Source organism: Saimiri boliviensis, chromosome 21 (genome assembly GCF_048565385.1).
Source record: "Saimiri boliviensis isolate mSaiBol1 chromosome 21, mSaiBol1.pri, whole genome shotgun sequence".
NCBI classification, from domain to species: domain Eukaryota; kingdom Metazoa; phylum Chordata; class Mammalia; order Primates; family Cebidae; genus Saimiri; species Saimiri boliviensis.
In genome coordinates, this window is record NC_133469.1 from 10982266 (window position 1) to 11008206 (window position 25941).

At 42.9% G+C, this 25941-nt stretch overlaps 1 protein-coding gene and 1 pseudogene across 7 annotated transcripts in view; both read left to right on the forward strand.

The window, feature by feature from the left end:
- MRTFA (myocardin related transcription factor A) overlaps nt 1-25941 on the forward strand; it is a 217819-nt gene that overhangs the window by 164206 nt on the left and 27672 nt on the right. For all 7 annotated transcript variants that reach the window (XM_074391145.1, XM_074391146.1, XM_003932842.4 and 4 more), the window contains one exon: nt 1726-1791. In XM_074391145.1, the coding sequence (XP_074247246.1) occupies nt 1785-1791 (7 nt within the window). In that variant the 5' untranslated portion in view covers nt 1726-1784. The remainder of the gene's footprint in view (nt 1-1725; nt 1792-25941) is intronic.
- Nucleotides 12042-25868, forward strand: LOC120361472 (large ribosomal subunit protein eL33 pseudogene; annotated as a pseudogene).

Genomic DNA, 25941 nt, shown 5'->3' on the forward strand with positions numbered 1-25941 from the left:
ACTCTCCATGAAACACTTGAATCAGAAATTTACTAAATAATATGTTAGCTTTTATAGATTTAGATTTTTGCATTCATGATCAAGAAGGTTTTCAATCAAGAAGTTTATATAATATCCCTATGGCCCTATCTGTATATGGTTTACTTAAGAGGGCTAGTGGTTAATATTTCAAAATTATTCTTGGATAATAACCATTGCTTATGTTAGTTATTGTTTCCTTGAAGTATTTAGACCTACTGAATTGCATCGTTCCCTTATTTTCTGAAATAAAATTAATTTGTTACATTTAATCATTGTCTAATAGCTCAGTTTACACTGGGCTTTAGAAACACTCTAAAAGATGACAAATAATTCCTTTTTTATCCCTCTTACATTTTAGCCTGCTTGGCTCTCCTTTTTCTTTGTGACCAAGAGGCATATTGCATATGATCAGGTGCCTACACTTCAGAGTCACAGAAACGTGGGTATGAATCCTAGTTCTAGCACCTTTGAGCTGTGAGACAGAAGGCAAACTTTTTTTTTCTTTTCTTTTCTTTTTTTTTTGTGGGGGGGATGGGGTCTTGCCCTGTCACCCAGGCTGGAGTGCAGTGGTGTGATCTCAGCTCCCTGCAACCTCCACCTCCCTGGTTCAAGTGATAATATCCTGCCTTAGCCTCCTGAGTAGCTGGGATTATAGGTGCACACCACGACACCCAGCTGATTTTTGGATTTTTAGTAGAGACAGGGTTTAACCAGGTTGGTCAAGCTGGTCTCAAACTGCTGACCTTGTGATGTGCCCTTCTCGGCCTCCCAAGGTGCTGGAATTACAGGTGTGAGCCACTGCGCCCAGCCAAAGACTTAGTTATGTAAGGAGACTTTCCTTGGCCCGTGGTATCCTCCTAATCCTCCTTCTCTGAACATCTTCTCATTTAGTCTCTGAATGACAGCTGTGCCATCACCATTCTGCATAGTTTGTAGTTGTAATACCCTTTAGGTTTAACTGGCTTTTGTGAGAGAGAGAGAGGTAGTTGATTTTTAACTTTAAAAAAAAAAATCCCTATTAAGTTGTTTCATTAAGCAATATTGCCAGCGTGAAAGTAAGAGAAACACCCATCAGTCTCCCCTAGCCCGGATGTGCTTTGAGTCATCTAGCTTGATTGTTTCACCTCAACAGAAAAGGCTCTAAGTGAAGAGAAGAAAAACAGAGGCATATTAATGATAAAATATTTTTTAGGCTAGAAAAAGGCATTGCTTGGTGAAATTGCTATAGTTTTTAGATATGAAAGAAAAGAGTTTACAAATAGTACTTCCTGATCTACGTGAGTAGTTCTTTCATTCACTATGCTTATGGTGGTAAACGTTTGTTAAGAAAGCGTAGAGCATCTGCAAAACTTTCTGCTGGGTGATGATCCTTGTTATGATATTTTGAGTTTGGAATTCGTGTTTTTTAGTTTTAGGAGGAGGACTCAGTGTTTTGGAGGTTTTGAGCAAAAGGCAAGACTCTAGTGCTTTGTGGATTGTTATCACCCTGCAAGACCCTTCGCAACTTCCTCTCACCGCCCACAGCAGAATACGGAAACTCTGCTGTATCAGGCCACTTCTGCAATTACAGTTGCACTTCAAGGGGCTCCTTCTTTCACACTACATCCTTCTGTTTTTAGACTTTCTTTGCATTTGAAAATGTGTCTTTTGAAGTGGAATAACCAACTGACCCTTCATCTCTCCTCTCTCTCTGCTGCCCTGCAGTGCTGCAGTTGAAGCTCCAGCAGCGCCGGACCCGGGAAGAGCTGGTGAGCCAAGGGATCATGCCGCGTAAGTGCCTTCCTCTCTCTCAGCATTTGGTAGAGTTGCTTTTAGGACACGGTCATGTGTACCAACTGTGCCATAGGAAGCATCTAAAATAAAACAAGGATGATGGGTTTTATGTTCCACTCTTTTCTTTCTCATGATTTTCCAAGTTTGGAGGCCCAGTCACTAGTTAAGATAACTAATTGTTTATCTTAACTAGTGACTGGGAACTGTATAACTAAGTTCAGGGAAACAAACTGGGTTTAAAGGGTCAAACCTGGTGTAAATTAGGTGTAAATGGTGCCGTTGAATTTTCCTTAACTTTAGAATTGCACCTTTAAAAGACTTTTCACTCTGTTAAACTTCCCTTTATAGGAGGGGCAGATGTTGAGCTTGGGGTATTGTGAGGAAGAACTACTTCTTGCATATGCTTTGCCTTCATGTTCTGGTTCTTAGGAAGAGAAACCTCTTTTCTGGTATTTTGAATCAACCATACTTTTATGTAGAATGAGATCCTCAGACACTCTAAGGCTGGCCTGGGTGTGACCATGACTGAGTAGAGTCAATGATGGGCCCAGTATGTGCAGAATTACATCCCTTAGGAAAAATGAAACCAATCCTTGGAATCTATTAGAAGTGAGGAAATTTGCTTTTAATACCAACAGCATTATAAACAGGGTGGAAACTGGAGCTAGCGAGGTTTCGATCTTTCTGATATTTACTTTTTAAATCAGCAGAGAACATAGGCCCTCCCTCTTTTCTGTTTGTATGTTATCACTACTTTGATACAGCATAAGTGGAAAAAAAAAAGTCATACAACTTCTAGCTTCATAGTGGGAGAACTGATGTTTTTCATTTTAACTTATTATCTGCTGACTGACTGATCCTGTATTTTCCCAGCTCTCATTCATTCATTCATTCATTCAGTCAAAATCTGAGAACCTAATTGTGCTAGTTGATAGAACAAGATAAATTGGGCTCTTGCTCTCAGGTGATTTATATTTAGAAGGGCAAGACTGGTAATAAAGAGACAAGAAATTTCAGAGCATGAACTTTCAGAGCAGGAATTGCCATGAAGTGCAACATGGTAAGTACTATCAAGTAAATTCACTGATTGGTGTATTAATAAGTAATAGGAATAAGGTGGGGTCACTTTGAATAAGATGTTCAAGAAAGGCCTGACTGAAGAAGAAAGATTTGAGCTGAGATCTAAAGGATCAGATGAAGCTGGCCATTCAGAAAGCAGGAAGAGGGCTCAGAAGAAAAAGCAAGTGTTTGGGTCTGGTGCAGGCAAGAGGTTGGTGTGTTTGGATATAATCAAGGAAGCCATTGTGGCTGGGGTGCGGTAGAGAGGGAGAAGGGGGCAAGCGAAGATGGGTAAGGTGGGCAGGGCCAGAGCCAGGGTCTTATCACCTACATGGAGGAGGTGGATTTGACTTTTCATTTTAATTTTTGAGAGGTGAAATCTTGCTGTGTTGCCCAGGCTAGACTCGACCTCCTGGACTCAAGCAATCCTTCTGCCTCAGGCTCCTTAGTGGCAGGGATCACAAGTGTACATCGCCATGCCCAGCTGGATTTGGTTTTAAGTGCAATGGGAAGCCATTGAAGGCTTTTAAGCAAGTCAGGATGAACCTACCTCAATAATGGTAGGGTCCATTTTTAAGAGTTAGAACCTTATAACAAGTATAAGGAGTTTGGGGTCTATTTCTTTAAAAAAAAAAAAAAATTTTTTTTTTTTATTTTTTTTTTTTGGAGACGGAGTTTCGCTCTTGTTACCCAGGCTGGAGTGCAATGGCGCGATCTCGGCTCACCGCAACCTCCGCCTCCTGGGTTCAGGCAATTCTCCTGCCTCAGCCTCCTGAGTAGCTGGGATTACAGGCACGCGCCACCATGCCCAGCTAATTTTTTGTATTTTAGTAGAGACGGAGTTTCACCATGTTGACCTGGATGGTCTCGATCTCTTGACCTCGTGATCCACCCGCCTTGGCCTCCCAATGTACTGGGATTACAGGCTTGAGCCACCGCGCCCGGCAAATTTTTTTTTTTTTTTTTGAGACAAGTTCTTGCTGTGTCATCCAGGCTGAAGTGCAGTGGCATGATCATGGCTCACTGCAGTTTCCACCTTTCTGGCTTTCAAGCGGATTTTCCCACCTCAGCCTCCTGAGTAGTCCTGGGACTACAGGTGTGAATCATCACATCTGGCTAATTATTTTTACTTTTTATAGCATTGGAGTCTGCCTGTTTTGCTCAGACTGGTCTTGAACTCCTGGGCTCAAGCTATCCCCTTGCCTAACCTCCCCAAAGTGCTGGGATTACAGGTGAGAGCCACCTTGCCCAGCTTGGGGCCTAGTTCTGTCCTGAACATCAGCCCAGGGAGCTTAAGTCCCAAATTAATCTTTTTGTTTACTGCAGTTCACTGCCAGACCGTTTACCTACATTATGCTATCTTCTTCTTTGATCCTCCAGTGAATGACTCTCTACTCCCAATTTTTTTTTTTTTTTTTTGGAGACAGAGTGTTACTCTTGTTGCCCAGGGTGGAGTGCAATGGCAGGATCTCAGCTCACTGCAACCTCCACCTCTCGGGTTCAAGTGATTCTCCTGCCTCAGCCTCCTGAGTAGCTGGGATTACAGGCATGCACTACCATGCCCGGCTAATTTTGTATTTTTAGTAGAGACAGGGTTTCTCCATGTTGGTCAGGCTGGTCTCAAACTCCCGACCTCAGGTAATCCACCTGCCTCAGCCTCCCAAACTGCTGGGATTATAGGTGTGAGCCACTACACACAGCCTACCCCTAGTTCTTGAAGTGTTAAGTGGCTTGTGCAGTGCATCAGTAATGTGATCAGGTAGGGCAATGCTGTGCTTTACAAAACGATCCAAATCTTCCAATCCATACTGTGGAGAAACAAGGTACCCAGTGTCTCATCTACTTGTCCCTTTCACCAAAGTAGTATCTACTTTGTGCCTACAGTAGTCCTAGATGCTACTGAGATTAAAGACGTAAGAGGCATGGTACTTGTCCTCAAGACACTGAACAGCCAAAAATTGGGCTACCAAAATTTACCCATACACAAAATAAAGAGCAGTTCAGTGCTGACACATGGGATACTAACTATAATGACAGCACTAGTTCTGAGAACATAATGCTACTTCTCAGGACCTGTCGTATGTTCAGGATCTAAAAGCAATGCACAAAATGAGTTCTTTTCCCTGTCTTTCCTGTAATAACAGGGGCTACTGGAGATTATTGTTTAATGTAACTTATCTATTACAGTCTCCTTAGCATTTCTTATAGTATTTCTTATGTTGTTAAGACAAATGGGCCAGGCATGGTGGCTCCTGCAGCACTTTGGGAAGCTGAGGAGAGTGGATCACCTGAGGTCAGGAGTTCGGAACCAGCCTGGCCAACATGGTGAAACTCTGTCTCTACTAAAAATACAAAGATTAGCTAGGCGTGGTGGTGCGCCTGTAATCCCCGCTACTCTGGAGGCTGAGATGGGAGAATTGCTTGAACCTGGGAGGTGGAGGCTGCAGTGAGCCAAGATGGTGCCGGTCTACTCCAGCCTAGGCAACAGAATGAGAACCTATCCCCTCCCCCCCCGCCAAAAAAAATGATTCTTTGGTTATTGCAGTTATCTGCTTATATGCTTGTATCTCCTACTAGACTATGATCTCCTTGAGAAAGTATCTTATTTATATATATATCAGTCCCCAGTGTCTGGCAGTGAACGAAGGAGTGAATGAAGACAGGCAGTTGTAAAGTGCGGTGTGTGCATGTGTGTATGAGAGAGTCAGACAAACTGAAACAGATACCACTCTATTGAAAACCTGTTGGAATTCTGGGCATGGAGTCTGAAACAACTCTCCCATTCTGTCAGAAGCCCAGATTCTAAAATCGTCTTGAATATCTAATTGTATACTTTGGGTTGTTCTCTGTGTCTATAAAGTAAGGATAATTGCCTTTCCTGTAGGAATAGAAATGACCTGCTTATATGAGAATATTACATTTTCCCATTTATCGAGATCCACCTTCAGCCATGGACTTGTTATTAGCGTTCCTAGTGAAGGAAGTAGATAACAAATTTTTAGATTATGAGAGAAAATGTTGAGGACTGGGAGTAGTTTCAGGTGTGAATTTCCTCCTCATCTGTGTACCTGTTGGTACATGGATAGGGTCTTGTGTTCCCAAAAATGAGGCTTTTTTTTTTTTTAACCAGACAGCCACCTAGTGAGTAACCCTCCCTCACCACTATCCTGTATCCCCCAACTCTTGTTGTAATCTTCATTCTCTACCACCCCGACACCCCATCATCCTGCTATCTCACACTTACCCCACTCCTTACCCTCCATTCCATATCTTTTAAAGAAAATAGGAACATTGCTAGGAGCACATTGCAAATGGTCAGCAAGTTGTCATTGACATTTGGAGATCTGAAAAAGTCGCATCTTACCTCTGTACCCGTTTTCTTGGCCTGAGGTGTTTCTTTTTTCTTTTTTTTTGAGATGGAGTCTTATTCTGTCGCCCAGGCTGGAGTGCAGTGGCGGGATCTCGGCTAACTGCAACCTCCGCCTCCCGGGTTCAAACAGTTCTCTCCCTAGCCTCCCGAGGAGCTGGTATTACAGGCATGCACCACTATGACCAGCTAATTTTTTTTTTTTTTTTTTTTTTTTTGGTAGAGATGGGGTTTCGCCATGTTGGCCATGCTGGTCATGAACTCCTGACCTCAAGTGATCTGCCCGCCCTGGCCTCCCAAAGTGCTGGGATTATAGGCATGCCTGGCTAGCCCGAGGTGTTTCTGAAAAGAGCTCTCAGATTTAAGTTCGTTGTACAACCTAGGAGGTAGGTATGGCCCACAAGTTGAGGGAAGGGGCAAGGAATCATAGCTATATTTTGTTTCATCATTTCTGGTTGATACCTTATATCAAATTTTTCTCCTTTCAATTTTTCTACCTCTGGAAAGGAAAAAACCCCATCTACCTCATCTTCCAGAACACTTGCACATAGTTATCCTGTAGAATTGGCTGTCAGTCCTGACATCATCATATCTGTAGGACACAGGGTGCTTCAGTGGCTCCCTTCCTTTCAAGGTTGTTCATGTTTCTGTATGTCATTCAGTATTGGGGTGTGACCTTCCCATAAAGCTTAAGGGATTAAAGAATCCCCCAGTTCCTATATACCTCTCTCTACTGCTTGATATGCTCTGTTCATAGCATCTCAACTGTGAGATATAGAAGTTGGTTTCTGATGTGCTGTTAAACAGAATCATTTCCCAGGATTCTTTATTAGTCTCATTATGTAAGCATATGTTTCAAATTTAACATCACTTAAACTCTACCAAATACAGAGTGCCAGATAGCAGAGGCTTATATAGTATAGGCCCTAAATTTTTGCTAATGATGTCTGAAGTCCCACATATCTTGAGGAAGAGGGAGGATGGCAGAGATAGGGAGCTGGTCTTGAAATCCAAAGATTAAGACCAGGAATGCCGTTGTATCCAGGATGAAGACTCACAGAAAAAATTGGTCACATTTGGCACACTTTGTTCTCAAAGCTTCCCATACAGCCTTTCTCTTTGGCATTTAAAGGTGTACAGAGTCATAAGATTAAAGCAAAAATTAAGAAAAACGCTCTGGCATGACAGCTTTTGCAGAGGGATAACCTTTCAAAGGAAAACATGGAAGTTCTCCTGACCTAGACAAATCAGAAAAAAAGTCTCCTGTAATCTTTCTGGATGTGAGAAGCAGCTTGTCAGTCTTTTATAATTGAGAATCCTTGAGAAATAGCATAGAGTAGCATGTTTCTAATCCTACAGTTAACCCTCAATTTATTATTTTCCCATGTGCAAATGGTAGAAAAACCTTGGCAAACGTGAGGAAATAATAATTTTTGTGCTGTAGATCCTCTGCCCTGTCGTCTTGACCGAGCTTGTTTTTTTATTTTTAATGGTGTTTCTGTGCACCCACAGCATAGTTAAAATTTCTTCTTAAAAGTGCCGGGATTGATTACTATGATCTCTCTCTGTCTGAAGCTGCATTTCTTCCTTTTTTTTTTGGAGATGAAGTCTCGCTCGCTCTCCCAGGCTGGAGTGCAGCAGCGGCATCTCAGCTCACAGCAACCTCTACCTCCTGGGTAGCTCAGATTACAGGCACCTGCCACCACACCCAGCTCATTTTTGTATTAGTGGAGACGTCGTTTCGCCATGTTGGCCAGACTGGTCTTGAACTTCTGACCTTGGGTGATCCACCCACCTTAGCCTCCCAAAGTGCTGGGATTATAGGCACGAGCCACTGTGCCTGGCCCTGCATTTCTTCTTAATAATGTTTTTATACTTGTAACTTGGAAATCATTACTTATATTATTATATGCAGCCTGAGTTTCAACATTCTTTTTCCTGAGTACATGTGAATCAAATCCATTTTGGTAAAGCTCTTTTAAAACTAATTTTTTTTAAAAAATTGATTAGGTTGTGATTTATTAATGAGATATTAAGGATTTAGTAACCAGTGGACAGAATCTAGGACCTTAAGCTAGCCCAGTTTGTGCAGAGATGATAAAAGAAATCAAAGAATACAGAGACTACAACTTATTTTACGGTAGGCTGAGCCGATACGGTAACAATAATGGTGATAGTAAAGATATAAAATGAGCCAAAAGAAAACCATCTTTTTATTTTTTTAAATTTATTTATATTTTGAGACAGGATCTGGTTCTGTCACCCAGGCTGGAGTGCAGTGACACAATCTCAGCTCACTGCAACCTCTGCCTCCTGGGTTCAAGCAATTCTCTTGTCTCAGCCTCCTGAGTAGGTGGGAGTACAGGCACATGCCACCACGCCCAGCTAATTTTTGTATTTTTAGTAGAGATGGGGTTTCACCATCTTGGCCAGGATGGTCTCAATCTCTTGACCTCATGATCCTCCCACCTTGACCTCCCAAAGTGCTGGGATTACAGGCGTGAGCCACCGCGCCAGCCACAATACACATCTTAAAGAATCACATGCCCAAGGGAAGCCCTGATGACAGTGGTGATTTAAAAGTCTTCAGCCAAGTAGGATGTTACTTGCAGGAGGGCACAGGTGATTTAGAGCTTGTATTCTAAACTGATCACTTAGGCATATTGATTATGGGGATTTGAGAAAGAGGCAATAGCTTCTTTAAAAAATTGGTTTGCACTTTACCAAGGAGTATACTGGAGTGAAAATAGACTGATCCAGAGCCTTAGACTGGGCTGTGGTATGAAAGCCAGATATAAACATGGCTGGCATATATGTCAAAGAGAAGCCTAGAAGGTCAGAATCAAAATATTTAACCACTAGTACATTAACCTTTTGGAATTAACTGTGTCTGTTGATACTTGTGCTAAATTAGATTGTGTGCTCACCTTTCCCAGTCTTGAGCCTCTTTCACTATCATTGGGTCAAGAGGAGGAGATACTGGAACAGCTTGCACTGTTGGGAAGGAAAAGATTTAGCATCCTGAGTCTCCACTTCCTACATTCATTTTTGGTAGTTGGTTTTCCTGCTGGCTTGGGTGGGGGTGATAGCTGGTGCCAAAACAGGGGTGGTGGCAAGTGTGCATACCAAAACAGGATGTGTATGAAGAACCTTTTATGACTGCTAATTTGGATCCTTGCTTGTGCCAGAATATGCAGTCCCTTCTCCGCACCCCACCACCCAGATTCTTTCTTTGATTCGCATGAACTTAGTTTTGGTGCTCATTTTCATGGTCAGTCTCTGGAACTGTTGACAGAACTCTTTGGTTGATGGTCTTTGTTAAAGGATTTTTATAGGCATTTTAGTATGTCAGCTAAAAACAGAAAGACAAAAAATGGAAGTCAAGCCCAGTCCAGTTAACTCTCACCATTTGACTCCATACACCTGCTGTTTCTTTCAGAATGGTGATAAAGAATAAAAAAGTTACATCAGTAACAGCCCTTAAGCTTAACATAGCTCCTAGCAGATGGCAAAGCACTTTTACTTTAATGCTAATAATTACCCAGTGCAGCAGTTAGTATCATTGCCATTTTGCAGATGACACTACTTAGCCTCAGAGGGATCATGGGACTTGCTGTAGGTTACACGGCCACTGAAAAATAGGCAGACCCAATCCAGGTTTTCTGGCTACAAACTCTGTGCTAATTCCTGCAAATCACAGTTTATAATGGTTCTTGTCCAGATAGGAATTTTTGATGATAGGCTGCTATGCTATCGCCCAAATTTCAAGTTTTAAAAATCTTTGAAAATTGAAGAAGCTGTGTGTGGTAGCTCACATTTGTAATCCCGGCACTTCGGGAGGTTGAGGTGGGTGTATCACTTGAGGTCAGGAGTTTGAGATGAGCCTGGCCAGCATGGTGAAACCCTGTCTGTACTAAAAAATAAAAATAAAAAAATTAGCCAGCTGTGGTGGCAGGTGCCTGTAATCCCACCTACTTGGAAGGCCAAGGCAGGAGAATCGCTTGAACCTGGGAGATGGAGGCTGCAGTGAGCCAAGATTGTACCATTGCACTCCAGTCTGGGGAACAGAGCGACACGCCATCTCAAAAACACACAAACAAACAAATAAATAATACAACTATTTTTTAAAAAGAAAATTGAAAACAGCATCAAAGCAGGACGTGTAGTCGGTGAGATCAGGTAGTGGAAGTGAGAGAGTAACCCTGTCATTTTTAAGTCCTTCAGTACAAGTGCTTTCAGGTTGCTGTTTATGTCTGCTAGTTGTGAAATTTGAAGGCCATGGGCATCTTTCTACTTTTGTCATAATAACCCTTGGGTATGTCAGAGGTTCTTGATTTCTTTTGTGCCATGTATTCTTCATAGTCTTCCACATCCTCTCACAGTTGTCTAAGCAAGCACCTAAAAGTCACACAGTTTCAGGGAGCTGTAGCTGCTCTAAAGTGGGTACCGTGTGCCACAGGTTAAAAGATTCTGATCTACCTGGATATGGAATCCTAAGAAAAATTCTATCTAATGCTAGTGTCAACCCTTACACACCAGTGACATAGCCAACCTCTTCTGTCACTCAGTGTGTGAGGAACCCTCTCCATTCCCTGCACTGTCAGTGAACCTCTGTGCTCCTCACCTTTTGGATGCTAAGACCCAGGACTGCATTTCTGTAGATGCCTTCCATTGGGTGATTACCACACCCGGATAAAAACGTTAGAGGGTGGAATCCATCCCATCTGAATTAGGCCCTAGCCAGGGTGTGAGGAAAATGGCAAAAAGCGCAGGTTCTCTGACTTCCAGAAAAATAATGCATTGCAGTGATCCTGAAAGGAGTCCAGGAAATTCAAACTCTTTACCCACACAGCCAAGAGAGTTGACATTTTGAATCAAGCTATTGAAAATACTCAGTAAGTCCTCCTTTACCAAGTGTACTTTTAATCAGCACCTGGTGTTAGAGAATAAGCAAATAAAAATCTTACTTTCTCACCTCTTCTTGGCCTTTGTTAAATTAGGGAAGCAGTGTTTTTCAAATTTAGTGGCTCTAACATTATCCAGAGAACTTACTAAAAATTATAATTCTTGCCAGGTGCGGTGACTCACGCCTGTAATCCTAGCACTTTAGGAGGCTGAGGCGGGCAGATCATCTGAGGTCTAGAGTTTGAGATTAGCCTGGCCAATCACTACTAAAAATTAGCTGGGGCCGGATGGGTGTGTGCGGTGGATGAAACGAGATCAAGAGATCAAGACGAGGCCGGGCGCGGTGGCTCAAGCCTGTAATCCCAGCACTTTGGGAGGCCGAGGCGGGTGGATCACGAGGTCGAGAGATCGAGACCATCCTGGTCAACATGGTGAAACCCCGTCTCTACTAAAAATACAAAAAATCAGCTGGGCATGGTGGCACGTGCCTGTAATCCCAGCTACTCAGGAGGCTGAGGCAGGAGAATTGCCTGAACCCAGGAGGCGGAGGTTGCGGTGAGCCGAGATCGCGCCATTGCACTCCAGCCTGGGTAACAAGAGCAAAACTCCGTCTCAAAAAAAAAAAAAAAAAAAAAAAAAAAAAAAGATCAAGACGATCCTAGTCAACATGGTGAAACCCCATCTCTACTAAAGATTAAAAAATTAGCCAGGCATGGTGGTGCACACCTGTAATCCCACTGCTAGGGAGGCTTAGGCAGGAGAATCACTTGAACCCAGGAGGCGGAGGTTGCAATAAGCCGAGATCATGCCACCATCCAGCCTGGGCAACAGAGCAAGGCTCTGTCTCAAAATAAAAAACAGCTCTCTTACCGCCATCTTGGTTCCTGTGGAGGCCTGCTGGGAACAAGACTTTTAAAAGAAACTGTCTGGAAGGCTGTGGTCCAAGGCTATTTTTACTGGCTGTAAGCGGGGTCTCCGGAACCAAAGGGAGCACACAGCTCTCCTTAAAATTGAAGGTGTTTATGCCCAAGATAAAACAGAATTCTATTTGGGCAAGAGATGTGCTTATGTATACAAAGCAAAGAACAACACAGTGACTCCTGGCGGCAAACCAAACAAAACTAGAGTGATCTGGGGAAAGGTAACTTGGGCCTGCAGAAACAGTGACGTGGTTTGTGCCAAATTCCAAAGCAACCTTCCTGCTAAGTCTGTTGGACACAGAATCCGAGTGATGCTGTACCCCTCAAGGATTTAAACTAATGAAAAGTCAATAAGAAAATGCGGATTTGTGCTCTTGTTCAGAGAAAAAAAAAAAAAGGCGCATGCCTGCAATCCCAGCTACTCAGGAGGCTGAGGCAGGAGAATCACTTGAACCCGGGAGGCAGAGGTTGTGGTGGGCCAAGATCGTGCCATTGCACTCCAGCCTGGGCAACAAGAGCAAAACTTTGTGTCAAACAGAAAAAATGATAACTCTTAAAGCCTAGGAATTTTCATGTCAAGAGATTCTTGCACACCACAGACATTTTCATGCAAATTGTTCTTGAACTACACTTGGAGAAACACTGGGCCATGGACTGCTGATCCCCTTTTTATTTTTAGTATGGTATAGAATATTTTTACTTTCTTCTTCCCAAGAGTTCTGAAGTAGAGGATTGCCCTGTCCACATAATTCAATAGTTAATGGCAAATTTCTAAGACAGATGAGGCTACTGCATATAAGATGACTGGGTACAGAAAAATTCTGAGCATTAATCTCCAATGCTGGGAAAAGCCTGGCTCGCCTGCTTCTCTCGTAGCTTTATACCATATCGCTGGTCAGTTTTGGCAAGTCAATTAACTGCCTAAAGCTGCATGACAAACTCTAATGCTCGGGCCAGAGGATGTGGCAAAAGACTCAGTTAGCTTTGGATGGAGTTTGATTATACAGATACTCCCTTTTCTTCTGTGCTGAAGGGTAAAGGAATGGGAGAATTTGTGCCCCTTTGACACATTTTCTGAGGTTAAATCGGAAGCCTTCCCTGCTGTCCCATTCCTAATATTAGAGGAAATGACAAGGCAGCATTTATTTCCAAAGGAATAGCTAGGAAAAGATGGCCAAATGTAAAAAATGAGATTAAAATCACTGTTGTTTGTTATTTATTTGGTAACCCATCACACATTTTGCTTCATCTTTGTTTTTTTTGTTTGTTTGTTTGTTTGTTTTTTGAGACAGGTTTGGCTCTGTTGCCCTGGCTAGAATGCAGTGGTGTGATCTTGGCTCACAGCAGCCTTTGCTTTCTGGGCTCAAATGATCCTCCCACCTCAACCTCCTGAGTAGCTGGGATCACAGGGGTGTCCCACCACACCCAGCTAATTTTTTTTTAGATAGTGTCTTATTACTCTGTTGCCCAGGCTGGAGTGCAGTGGTGTGATCTTGGCTTGTTGCAACCTCCTGGGTCCAAGTGATTCCCCTGCCTCAGCCTCCCTAGCAGCTGGGATTACAGGTATGCACCACCATGCCTGGCTAATTTTTGTATCTTTAGTAGAGATGGGGTTTCATCTTGTTGACCAGGATCGTCTTAATCTCTTGACTTCGTGATCTACCTGCCTCAGCCTCCCAAAGTGCTGGGATTACAGGCGTGAGCCACCGCACCCACCCAGCCCCAGCTAATTTTTTTTGTAGAGATGGGGGTCTCACTATATTGCCTAGGCTGGTCTTGAACTCCTGAGCTCAAGCAGTATTTCCTCCTTGGCCTCCCAAAGTATTGGGTTTATAGCCAGGCATGGCGGCTTACACCTGTAATCCCAGCACTTTGGGAGGCTGAGTCTGGTGGGCCGTTTAAGACCAGCCTAACCCAGACAGAGAAACCTTGTCTCTACTAAAAATACAAAATTAGCCAGGCGTGGTATCCGCATGCATGTAATCCCAGCTACTCAGGAGGCTGAGGCAGGCGAATGGCCAGGAGGCAGAGGTTATGGTGAGCTGAGATTGCGCCATTGCACTCCAGCCGTGGCCACAAGAATGAAACTCTGTCTCCAAAAAAAAGAAAAAAGAAGTATTGGGTTTACAACCACACTACATCTGGCATATCACATACGTTGCTGGGGAGAATACATACTTGATCATAGAAATGTATTTTCTATACTCCTTTCCCCTCTGCCGTCTCTTGCCGAAATGTATGCAAATGAAAAGATTTGGAATCGGAAGAACCAGATTCTAGTCTTCAATCTGTAGTTGATTAGGATGTGATCTCAGGCAAATCATTTCCCAACTGTAAAATGTGGAAAATAGTAAGTACTAAGAAGCACAAGTGAGGTAATTTCTAACACATCATGGAGGTTATCGGAAGGAAAACAAGGAGACCATTTCCAGCAAATCTGTTTATTTATATTACCCCCAGAAGCCTGTTTGTCAGCATCAAGGTTCACAGGCACCATTCTACTTATATTTCTTCTCATTAAACAGAGCTTTACAGGATCCTGTGTGGCTTTGTCTCACTGTGTTGCTACCCACTCTTCTCCTTGCTTCCTGCCACCCTGGCCTCCTTGATGCCACACAGGCAGGATCCTACTGAGAGCCTTTGCATTTGCTGTTCTGTGCTTGGAGGGCTCACCCCCAGAGGACTACAGAGTGCACTCCGTCTTTTTACATCTCTGCTCAAATGTTACCTTTTTTTTTTTTTAATTCTTGGAGACAAAGTCTCACTTTGTTACTTAGGCTGAAGTAGAGTGGCTCAATATTAGCTCATCACAGCCTCAACCTCCCAATGTCAAGCAATCCTCCCACTTCAGCCCACCAAATAGCTCGGACTACAGGTGTGTGCCACCATGCCTGTTTAATTTTTGTATTTTTCATAGAGACGGAGTTTCACCATATTGCCCAGGCTGCTCTTGAACTCCTGAGCTCAAGTGATCTGCCTGCCTTGGCCTCCCAAAGTGCTAGGATTACAGGCATGAGCTGCCACACCCAGCCAAATGTCACCTCAGAGTCTTTCCCTCACCGCTCTATATAAAATGACCTCATCCCATCACTCTCTGTCAGTCATACCCTGCTTTATATTTCTTCATAGCATACACCACCTCCTACTATATATTTGTTTTATGCATATGTTTCTTCAGTTGGCTGTAAACTCCATGAAAACGTGAATAACCCAACACCGAAACGGTCCAACACATGTAGGCTCGCAGATATTTATTGGAAGAGTGAATGAGTAAGGAACCTCTTAGGGAATGCATACCTCAGACTCCACTTTCTCACTTCTTACTCACTCCTTAATCTGTTGCAGTAAGTGTCTACTTCCACCATCCCACTGGCATGCCTCTGACATCACTGGCCATGTCGTAAGCATAAGTGATCCTCTGGAAACTTTTTAAGCCTTATTTTGCCTGACTTTTCCACTTTTAGAATCTCTCTTTCTGTCTACAGGCTTTTTCTTGAAGCTTACTCTGGGTAATAGCTGTGCCTCATCTCTTCCTGCCTCTGTGACCCTCCTCAGATTCCTGTGCTGGGCTCTTCTCCATGCCTGTCCTTGAGTTCTGGGGTTCTCAAAGACTGAGCACAGTCTCTCCCCCACTGCCCTAAGCTTATTCACCTGGATCACCTGTCTGGGAGTATTAATGTCACAACCATTCACCCAGTCACTCCATTTTGTTTAAGTGGCCTCTTGATTATTACTAGAGTGATCATAAAAATGCAGTCCTTGCTATTTTACAGTTTTATTTGAAGAATTAATTTTGTAAAAATGAGTTCAGACAAGGATCATTAATAGATGGTGATACCATTACGCAGTTAGTTATGGGGAAACAGGATTTTCACATGGCTTCAAAATGATACAACATAGATTATGTATTAGTTACAAAGACAAAAATATCTGGTGTCACCTTTCAAGCTTTTAGCACCATCGGTGGTTATACAGCCTGATAACATGTGCCCCTTGATGTTAAGAAGTACATATACCTATGTATTCTTGCCAAAATGTTTAACCTAAATCTAATCATGAGGAAGCAAATTTATAATATAGAACATTGTGTAAGACAGGCAGCTTAGATATTTAAAACAAGTCAGTATTTTGAAAATGAAAACAGCAGGGATACTGTTCTAGATTGTGACTAAATTGACAGCAACCAAATGCTGTGCATGATTATTAATTAATTCTTGCATTAGGGGAAAAAATCTATACAGCTGTGAAAGACATTTTGGGGGGGATTCAGGAAATTCAAATATGGACATTGGTTATTGCATTGTTAATTTTGTCAGGTGTGATGAAAGTATCTTAGTTATGGCTGGGCGCGATGGCTCACTCCTGTAATCCCAGCACTTTGGGAGGCTGAGGCGGGTAGATCACCTGAGGTTGGGAGTTCGAGACTCAGTCTGACCAACATGGAGAAACCTCATCTTTACTAAAAATACAAAATTAGCCCAGCGTGGTGGCACATGCCTGTAATCCCATCTACTAGGGAGGCTGAGGCAGGAGGCTCGCTTGAACTCAGGAGGCGGAGGTTACAATGAACAGAGATCACACCATTGCACTCTAGCCTGGGCAACAAGAGTGAAACTCTGTCTCAAAAAAAAAAAAAAAAAAGTATCTTAGTTATGTAAGAGAAATCCTTATTTTAAGGAAATGCACACTGAAGGTTTAAGAGTGAAATGTCATAACTGATATCTGCAACTTTCAAGTGATTCCATAAATGAAAAGAAATAAATAAATATGGTGTATGAAAAAGAGAACAAATATGGTTAAAAGATAACTGGTCAATCTAGGTCAGAGTTACAAAGCTGTTCATTATTCTTTCAGTGTTTCTGTAGGTTTGAAAAATGCAAAATTAAAAGGTGGGGAGTTGCGAGAGTGTGTATTTTAGGGGTAATGAATATATGGCAGTTACCAGGTGTATTCCTGCTCATTTTATTTTATTTATTTGAGACAGGCTGTTTCTCTGTTTCCTAGGCAGGAATGCAGTGGTGTGATCGCAACTCACTGTAGCCTGGACCTCCCTGACTCAGGCATTTCTACTACCTTAGCCTCCCAAATAGCTAGGATTGCAGGTGCCTGCCACCATGCCTGGCTAATTTTTTAATATTTTTGTAGAGCGGGTGTCGCCCCATTGCTCAGGATGTTGCCATCCTCCTGGCTTCAAGTGATCCACCTGTCTTGGCTTTCCAGAGTGCTGGGGTTACAGGTGTGAGCCACCGCTCTGGGCCTTCATCTTTTTTTAAACATGAAACATCAAGTCAGAAACAACTCCCCCACCCCCATCCGTGCAGTTGTGGTTATATCCTTTCCTTGCTATGTATCCCTCCCCTGACTAATGTTGTGGCTACACTTCTATCTCAGGATACAATCCTTAATAGCACTTGAAAAATATTGTGCCACTTCCTTCTGGGCTTCATGGTTTTCTGATGAGAAATACACTGTCATTCAAATGGTTTTTCTTTGGCTGCTTTTAAGTTTCTTTTAGTTTTCAAAAGTTTAATTATGGCGTATGTTACTATACATTTTTTTCCAGTTTATCTTATTTGGGATTTAACTTGGCTTGTTGAATCTGTAGACTTACGTATCTTGCCAAATTTGGAAAGTTTTCAGCAGTTATTTAAGAACTATTTCAGCCCCGCCCTCTTTTTCCTCCTCTTTCAGCACTTCTGTGACACAATGTTAGATTTTTTTGGTTAAACTCTTATGGGTTCCTGATGCTCTTTTCTTTTATTTCCCTTCCCCAGTCTCTTTTCTTTCTGTTACTCAGATCTGGTAATTTCTATTGTTCTGTATTCTAGTTCACTCAGTCTTTCCTTTATCCACTTTATTGTTCTTTATATTTTTTAGTTCTTTTTTTCTTTTTTATTGTCCTCAGTTATTGTTCATATATTTTTCAGTTCTAAAATTTCGTTTGTTCTATATATCTTAGTTTCTTTGCAGGGATTTCTAATTTGTATTTATTTATGAGACAGGTTCTCTGTTGCCCAGGCTGGAGTGCAGTAGCCTGAGCTCCACTTTTTGGGCTGAAGTGATCCTTCCACTCTGAGCAGCTGGGACTGCAGGCACATGCCACCACACCCAGCTAATTTCTTAATTTTTTGCAGAGATGGGATTTAACCATGTTGCCCAGGCTGGTCTCAAACTCCTGGACTCAAGTGTTTTGCCTGCTTCAGCCTCCCAAAGTGCTCGGATTATAGGCATAAGCCGCTGCGCTTGGTCTGCTGAGATTTTTTATTTCTTTGCTGAGGTTTTCTATATTTTCACTTGTTTCTAGAATATTCATAATTTTTTTTGAGGCAGAGTCTTACTGTAACTCAGGCTGGAGTGCAGTGGCATGATCTCGGCTCACTGCAACCTCCACCTCCTGGGTTCAAGTGATTCTCTTTCTTCAACCTCCCAAGTAGCTAGGATTACAGGCACCTGCCACCATACCTAATTTTTGTATTTTTTGTAGAAACAGGGTTTTACCATGTTGTCCAGACTGGTCTTGAACTCCTGGCGTCAAGTGATTCACCTGCCTTGGCCTTCCAGAGTGTGGGATTACAGCTGTGAGCTACCATGCTCAGACTGAAGAATATTCATAATTATTAATTGAAGCATTTAAAAAAATTATGGCTGCTTTACAATCTTTGTCAGATAATTCTAGCATCTGTCATCTTGGTATTAGCATCTCTTGATTTTCTCTTTTTTAGTGTGAGCTATTCCCGGTTCTTGGTGTACTAAGTGATTTTTTAATTTAAACCTGGACATCTTCGTAGTATGTTATGATTCTCTGTATTTTCTTTCCTGTTTCAGCTGACCTTTTGGACACTGGTGCAGTAGGGAAGGTGGGGATGGTGCCATCTCGTTATGACCAGGTGGAGATACAAGTTTAGGTTCCCATTTGGCAGACATTGACATTTGAGTTGATGGTAGGAGAGGGACTTCTCATTAGGGGTGAGAGTTCCAGCTCCCATTATAGTCTTCACCATGGTGTGCATGCCCTCATTACCACTGGGCAGTGGTGAAAGTCATGGCTCTCACCAGCCCTCCTCTGACATCATCCAGCAGGGAGGGGGAGAGGTGCCCTATCAGTGCTAGGTAGAGAGGGGTGTTTGTTACTGGCTAGTAGGAATGAAAGTAGCTTCCTACTTGACCCTGTCTGACACCACCCCAGTGAGGGTATTGGGGCATCTCATTATACCCTTGCAAGGATGGAAGTCTGGATTCCTAACTTGGCCATTATGGGGAGGTGGGAATGAGACCACCATTTTTTTCTGCGGTATTTGGAGTAGAGCGAGTATCTGAAAGTTTTCTGTCATGCTGGGGTGTCCTTTCCTAATCCTTTGGCTAGAGAGGTTATGTTTTGTTGGGACTTTTTTTTTTTTTTTTGTCTGTACCCATTGGCATTTTGGGGTTGCCATCATCTTCAGCTTTAAGCCTGGGATATATGAAGCGGAAAAAGAAGAGTGGTGGGAAACTTACCACCATGTCTTTTTTGGGGGTCCCAAGTTCCCTAGCCAGTTCTCTCCACCTTTCACAATCTACTTTTGATTGCTTTATATAGAATGTTAAGAGTTTTTAACTACTTAGTGGCAAAAATACAGAAAAATACCTCTACCCCATCTTCCCTGAAGCAGAAGTCCCTACAGTAGTACATTAAAGTTTTGTGGGCTTTTTTCTTTATTCTTTTTTTGAGATGGAGTCTTGCTCTGCTGCCCAGGCTAGAGTATAGTGGCTTGATCTCAGCTCACTGCAACTTCCACCTTCTGGATTCAAGCTGTTCTCCTGCCTCAGCCTCCCAAGTAACTGGGATTACAGTTGTGCACCACCACATCTGACTAATTTGTGTGTTTTTAGTGAAGGCAGGGTTTGCCATGTGGGCCAGGCTGGTTTCAAACTCCTGACCTCAAGTGATCCTCCCTCCCCCACAATCAGCCTCCCAAAGTGCTGAGATTACAGGTGTGAGCCATCATGCCCAGCCTATTAAAGTTCTTAATGGACTGGGCTTAGCCTATTCCAGCCACAACATCCTCACATGAACTCCTTGGTTCAACCATATCAAACTGTTTGTAGTTCTTTGAATTTGCTTTGTTCTTTTATACCTTCATGTTTGTGCTCTAGCTCTTCCTCAGCCTTAGCTATCTCCCCACTCTTCCTTATCTGCGTTTGGTGTTCCTGTTCAATTCATTTACACACTCTTCACTCAGGTCAAATTTTGCCTCTTTTGCCCTTTATAGCACCTTAAATTACCACTACTATTTTACTTCCGTCTTAGATTGTAATTGTCTCTTTCCCCCAGTAGACCATGAACTCTCTTTGACGGCTGGGACCCCATCTGTATATTCTTATCCTCAGTGACTACTTAAGGGTTGTGCTTACCTAAGGGTTGCTTATTGGATACATGGAAAGATGGGTGGATGGGTGGGCAGGCGGATGGAGGGAGGGATGGATGGAGGGAGGGATGGATGGATGGATCTATTTCTAGTTTCCTACATGGTTTGTTAAATGGGTTCATTACCATATACACATGTAGCCCCCGTTGATGTTCTGTGTATATGCTCCATGCATCCACAGTGGAAAAAGAAACCCCACAGGCTTGCATGAAAGAAGGACTACTTGGACTGTAGCAGTCCAGTGACCTCTGTCAAGTGTATTTTATGTTCATAGCCTTTGAGTTCCTCTGCATACAGAATTGTTGGTGAGCTTCTGGCACATGATCTTATCAGAGATGGGAACCATCATTTTTATTACGATAACACCTAATAAAGCAACATTCAGACCTAGACACTCAGTACATATTCCTTCATGATAGTGATGAGGAAATGAGGTTTGATAATGAATTGCTGTCATTCCTTGCTCAGAGGCATTTCTAGAACTGCTTGTGAATACTAGAAGACTCATTTACCTACTTATTTAAGTAAATCTGGAGTGGGGAGGGAAAAGTGTTGGCTTGATGACCTAAATTACCGAGGTAGGTTGGTTTTTAAGAGTCTTCATACTTACTCTTTAGTGCCAGATTAAATCAAAACCAGTCTGGCCCTGGGGCCCCTGCACTATCATCACACATCTGTGTCACACACACACTGAGCACCCCCCTTGTTGGTATATTGGATGCCTCTGTGTGTGTGTGTGTTCCCCTTTCCCTCCACCCTCAGACGGAGTCTTGTTCTGTCGCCCAGGCTGGAGTACAGTGGCACCATCTCGGTTCACTGCAACCTCTGCCTCCCAGGTTTAAACAATTTCCCTGCCCCAGCCTCTGCAGTAGATGGGATTACAAGCATGCACCACCATGTCCAGCTAATTTTTGTATTTTTAGTAGAGATGGGGTCACCATGTTGGCCAGGCTGGTCTCTAACTCCTGACCTCGTGATCCACCTGCCTCGGCCTCTTAAAGTGCTGGGATTATAGGCGTGAGCCACTGTGCCTGGCCTGGATGCCAGTATATATTGTAAAATAAAATGGAAACAGTTTTTCTCTTTTTATTTCTTTAATTCACAAATGACCTCATTTAATTTAGGCAGTAAACATGTTAGGGGAGCAGGAAAATGGGTGCTGGAAAGAGGAAACTGAATATTAATTGGTAGTTGTAACCAGCCAAGGGCGGGGCCTACATCTAGAACTGAAACTGTTACTAAGAATGCCACACCTCTTGGCCACTTCTGTTCATTTTATTTCTCTCGGGAGGCTGGTTATTTTTCCATTCAGGATGTGCTCCATACTTCCTTTGTTCACACAAAGCCACACAAGAGCTCCAATGGAACCAGCTCCTGGGGCAGCAGGAAAGGATCGATAAATGCCCTCCGATACTGAATATGTATATTCTTATAAACACACATGGCTCTTGTCTCTGCATTGGTCTTTGAAGGCTTCTCTTTCTAGAAACTGCTTTCTCGGAGTGTCTGGGGAAAAGCAGTTTTGTTTTGTTTTTTAATTTAAGTTTATTTTATTGCATTTTAGGTTTTGGGGTGCATGTGAAGAACATGCAAGATTGTTGCATAGGTACACATGTGGCAGTGTGATTTGCTGCCTTCCTCCCCATCACCTGTATCTGGCATTTCTCCCCATACTATCTCTCCTCAACTCCCAACCCCCCCCACTATCTCTCCCCTATTTCCCCCAAACAGACCCCAGCGTGTAGTGCCCCTCCCTGTGTTCATGTGTTCTCATTGTTCAACACCTGCCTATGAGTGAGAGCATGTGGTGTTTGATTTTCTGCTCTTGTGTCAGTTTGCTGAGAATGATGGTTTCCAGGTTCAACCATGTCCCTACAAAGGACACGAACTCATCTTTTTTGATGTCTGCATAATATTCCATGGTGTATATGTGCCACATTTTCCCCATCCAGTCTATCATCGATGGGCATCTGGGTTGGTTCCAGGTCTTTGCTATTGTAAACAGTGCTGCAATGAACATTCGTGTGCACGTGTCCTTATAGTAGAACAATTTATAATCCTTTGGATATATACCCAGTAATGGGATTGCTGGGTCAAATGGAATTTCTATTTCTAGGTCCTTGAGGAATCGCCACACTGTCTTCCACAATGATTGAACTAATTTACACTCCCACCAACAGTGTAAAAGTGTTCCTATTTTTCCACATCCTCCCCAGCATCTGTTGTCTCCAGATTTTTTAATGATCGCCATTTTAACTGGCGTGAGACGGTATCTCAATGTAGTTTTGATTTGCATTTCTCTGATTACCAGTGATGATGAGCATTTTTTCATGTTTGTTGGCCTTGTGTATATCTTCTTTTGTAAAGTATCTGTTCATATCCTTTGTCCGCTTTTGAACGGGCTTGTTTTTTTCTTGTAAATCTATTTTAGTTCTTCGTAAATTCTGGTTATCAGCCCTTTGTCAGATGGGTAAACTGCAAAAAATTTTTTCACATTCTGTTGGTTGCTGATTCACTCTAATGACTGTTTCTTTTGCCGTGCAGAAGCTGTGGAGTTGGATTAGGTCCCATTTGTCTATTTTGGCTTTTGGGAAATGCAGTTTTGAGTAAGATGCTGGCTCCTCCTGGCAAAGCCATTAAGGTAGCAGAGAGAAGGGAGACAGAGTCCAAGATGAATGCAGCCCTAGTAGTTGGACGCACGTTTATGGGTTAACTTTAAGTCCTTTTTTTCTACAACTGGCAGAGGCCTAAACTTGGAAACCTATTTTCTGCTTCCTCATGTCTTACCTCTTTGGCATGGAGCTTGATGTGATTCTGACTCCCCATTGTCATTTGCTCCTTTATCAAGAAAGCCGAGGGCTTGCCTGTATCACTGTTACATCTCTTTCACTAGGCTATCCTCCACATGGTGGCTTTTAACAAAGCTGGTGGGACACACACAGGAGTTGCCCTCTCCACCTTAAACTCCAGTGTACCAAGAGCACTTGCTGTGGCTACTCCAGTCTCTCCCCAGATGAACCGAGAAACACCTGACACAAACCTGAAGAGGGGCCAGTGCTCCCTCCTCCTCTCACCTGGCAGAAGTGGCTGTTGAAATTTCTGAATCTGCTATCAGAAGAATTAAAAAGGTGGAAAGAGGAGCACAAACTAAACTGGTGTACTCAGGGACTGAGAGAAACTGATACACTTGTCAGAAGGTTTAGACAAGGGAAGAAAGGGAAGGCAGAACTAGGCCTGGGTTGGGGACCACCACTCGTTGAATGAAGGATCTGGCAGGTTACTGCGTCTCAGCCAGTGTCAGCTTCATCACACATAAATCACGGTCCCTGCCTCATGGGCTATGAAGAGGATCCAGTGAGATTGTAATATTGTTGTTACCATAAAATGAAAACAGTCTTTTGGGATTGATCATTACAATCTTGAATTTTTTTTTTTTTTTTTTTTTTTTTTTTTTGAGACAGTGTCAGTCTGTCACCCAGGTTGGAGTGCAGTGGCACGATCTCGGCTCACTACAACCTCTGCCTCCCAGATTCAAGCAATTCTCGTGCCTCACCTCCCCATTAGCTGGGATTACAGGTACCCACCACCATGCCCAGCTAATTTTTGTATTTTTAGTAGAGATGGGGTTTTGTCATGTTGGCCAGGTTGGTCCTGAACTCCTGACCTCAGGTGATCCGCCCACCTCAGCCTCCCAAAGTGCTGGGATTACAGGTTTGAGCCACTGCGATTATATCTTCCAATTTGGGACCCTTAAAAAATTAGGTTATAATCTTATCCCTGCTATTTGCTTGCCTTTCCTTTTTGGACCTGTCCTTATCTATAGAATGGAATATTACCACATAGAATGATTAGGAATATTAAATTAGCCAACAGGTTTAAAATATCTAGAACAGTGCTCACCATATAAGTAAACACCCAATAGATATGAAACTGTTTCTTGCTATTTCATGAAAGTGTCCTTAATAGGACCAGATAGGAATTCATTCACGCTAGTCCTCCCTTACTCCCAAGGAACATGTGCCAAGATCCCGCAGTGGGTACCTGAAACTGCAGATGGTACCAAATCCTATATATACTGCGTTTTTTTCCTATATGTATGACCTATTACAAAATTTTATTTATAAATTTGACATAGTAAGAAATTAAAATAGAGCAATTTTAACAACACACTGTAATAAAAGTTATGTGAATATGGGCCCACTCAAAATAGTGTAGCATTTTTATACTTTGGTTGGCCTGGAATAACTGAAACCATGGAAGGCAAAACTGTAGATAAGGGGACTGCTGTGTACTGTAGCCATGTCACCTATCACCTGTCCTGCACTAGTGGTACACCACCCTTTGTACATGAAGATGATGTCCTCAAGAAGTTCTTACGAGTTGAGTTGTTTTTCTACAAGTTGGGTTTGTGCCTTACCCCTTGGGGATAGCCAGCCAGTGTGGGTTGTTGAGGCAGCAAGTTAGCCGGGATTTCAGGCAGAGAATCTGTGGCTGTGGTATAGAAACTAGCTGGCCTGTGAGTGAATCAAGCCAGTGATTCAACCAAATTACAGTGTTTGGTGACAGCAACACCTGAATATATCAGCACATATACCATTTGGTTCAGGGCAGTCTCGCTGGTGTTTCTTTCCTAAAAGAGTTCTGAGAGGTGGGTAGATTCTCAGTCTGAAAGAAAATTAGACCCTGAAACCAGCCACAACCTATGTCACCCAGCAGTAATTGGTAGCAGGCAGTACTGGAACAAAAATCCCTTGACTGTCTATCCAGAACTTCTGTGAAGTTTTGAACCCAGTTGAGAACCAGAATTCTGGCAGTTCAGATGAAAGTTTAGAGCTCTGCTGCAGAATCCTCCTGTCACTAGTCACTTTGTATCTGCTGCTTACAGAATATTCATTAATTCATTGAGTGAATAATTACTGTGTGCCTGGTACTCTAGGTACTTAGAGATACAATAACTGAAGAAATGGACAAAACCCTTGCTGTGCTCTGATTGGGGGCATGCTGTAAATGCAAATGTAGGAGACTGAGAGTAAACAAACAAGAAAAATGTATCACATATATATTTTTTTGAGATGGAGTCTCACTCTGCCGTCCAGGCTGGAGTGCAGTGGTGCAATCTCGGCTCACTGCAACCTTCGCCCCCCAGTTTCAAGTGATTCTCCTGCCTCAGCCTCTTGAGTAGCTGGAATTACAGGTGCCTGCCATCATGCCCAGCTAATTTTGGTATTTTTAGTAGAAATGGGGTTTCACCATGTTGTCCAGGCTGGTCTCAGGCTCCTAACCTCATCATCCACCACCTTGGCCTCCCAGAGATTTTGTATTACAGGCATGAGCCGCCATGCCCAGCCAAATAAGTAGTATTTGTATTAAGAATGTCAAGACAGTGATGAGTGTTGTGGAAAAAAATGAGGCAGGAAAGGAAGCTGGGTGGGGTGGGGTGGGGTGGGGTGGACAGTGTCTGTTTTCTCTTGATTCTTTGTACTTACTGTCT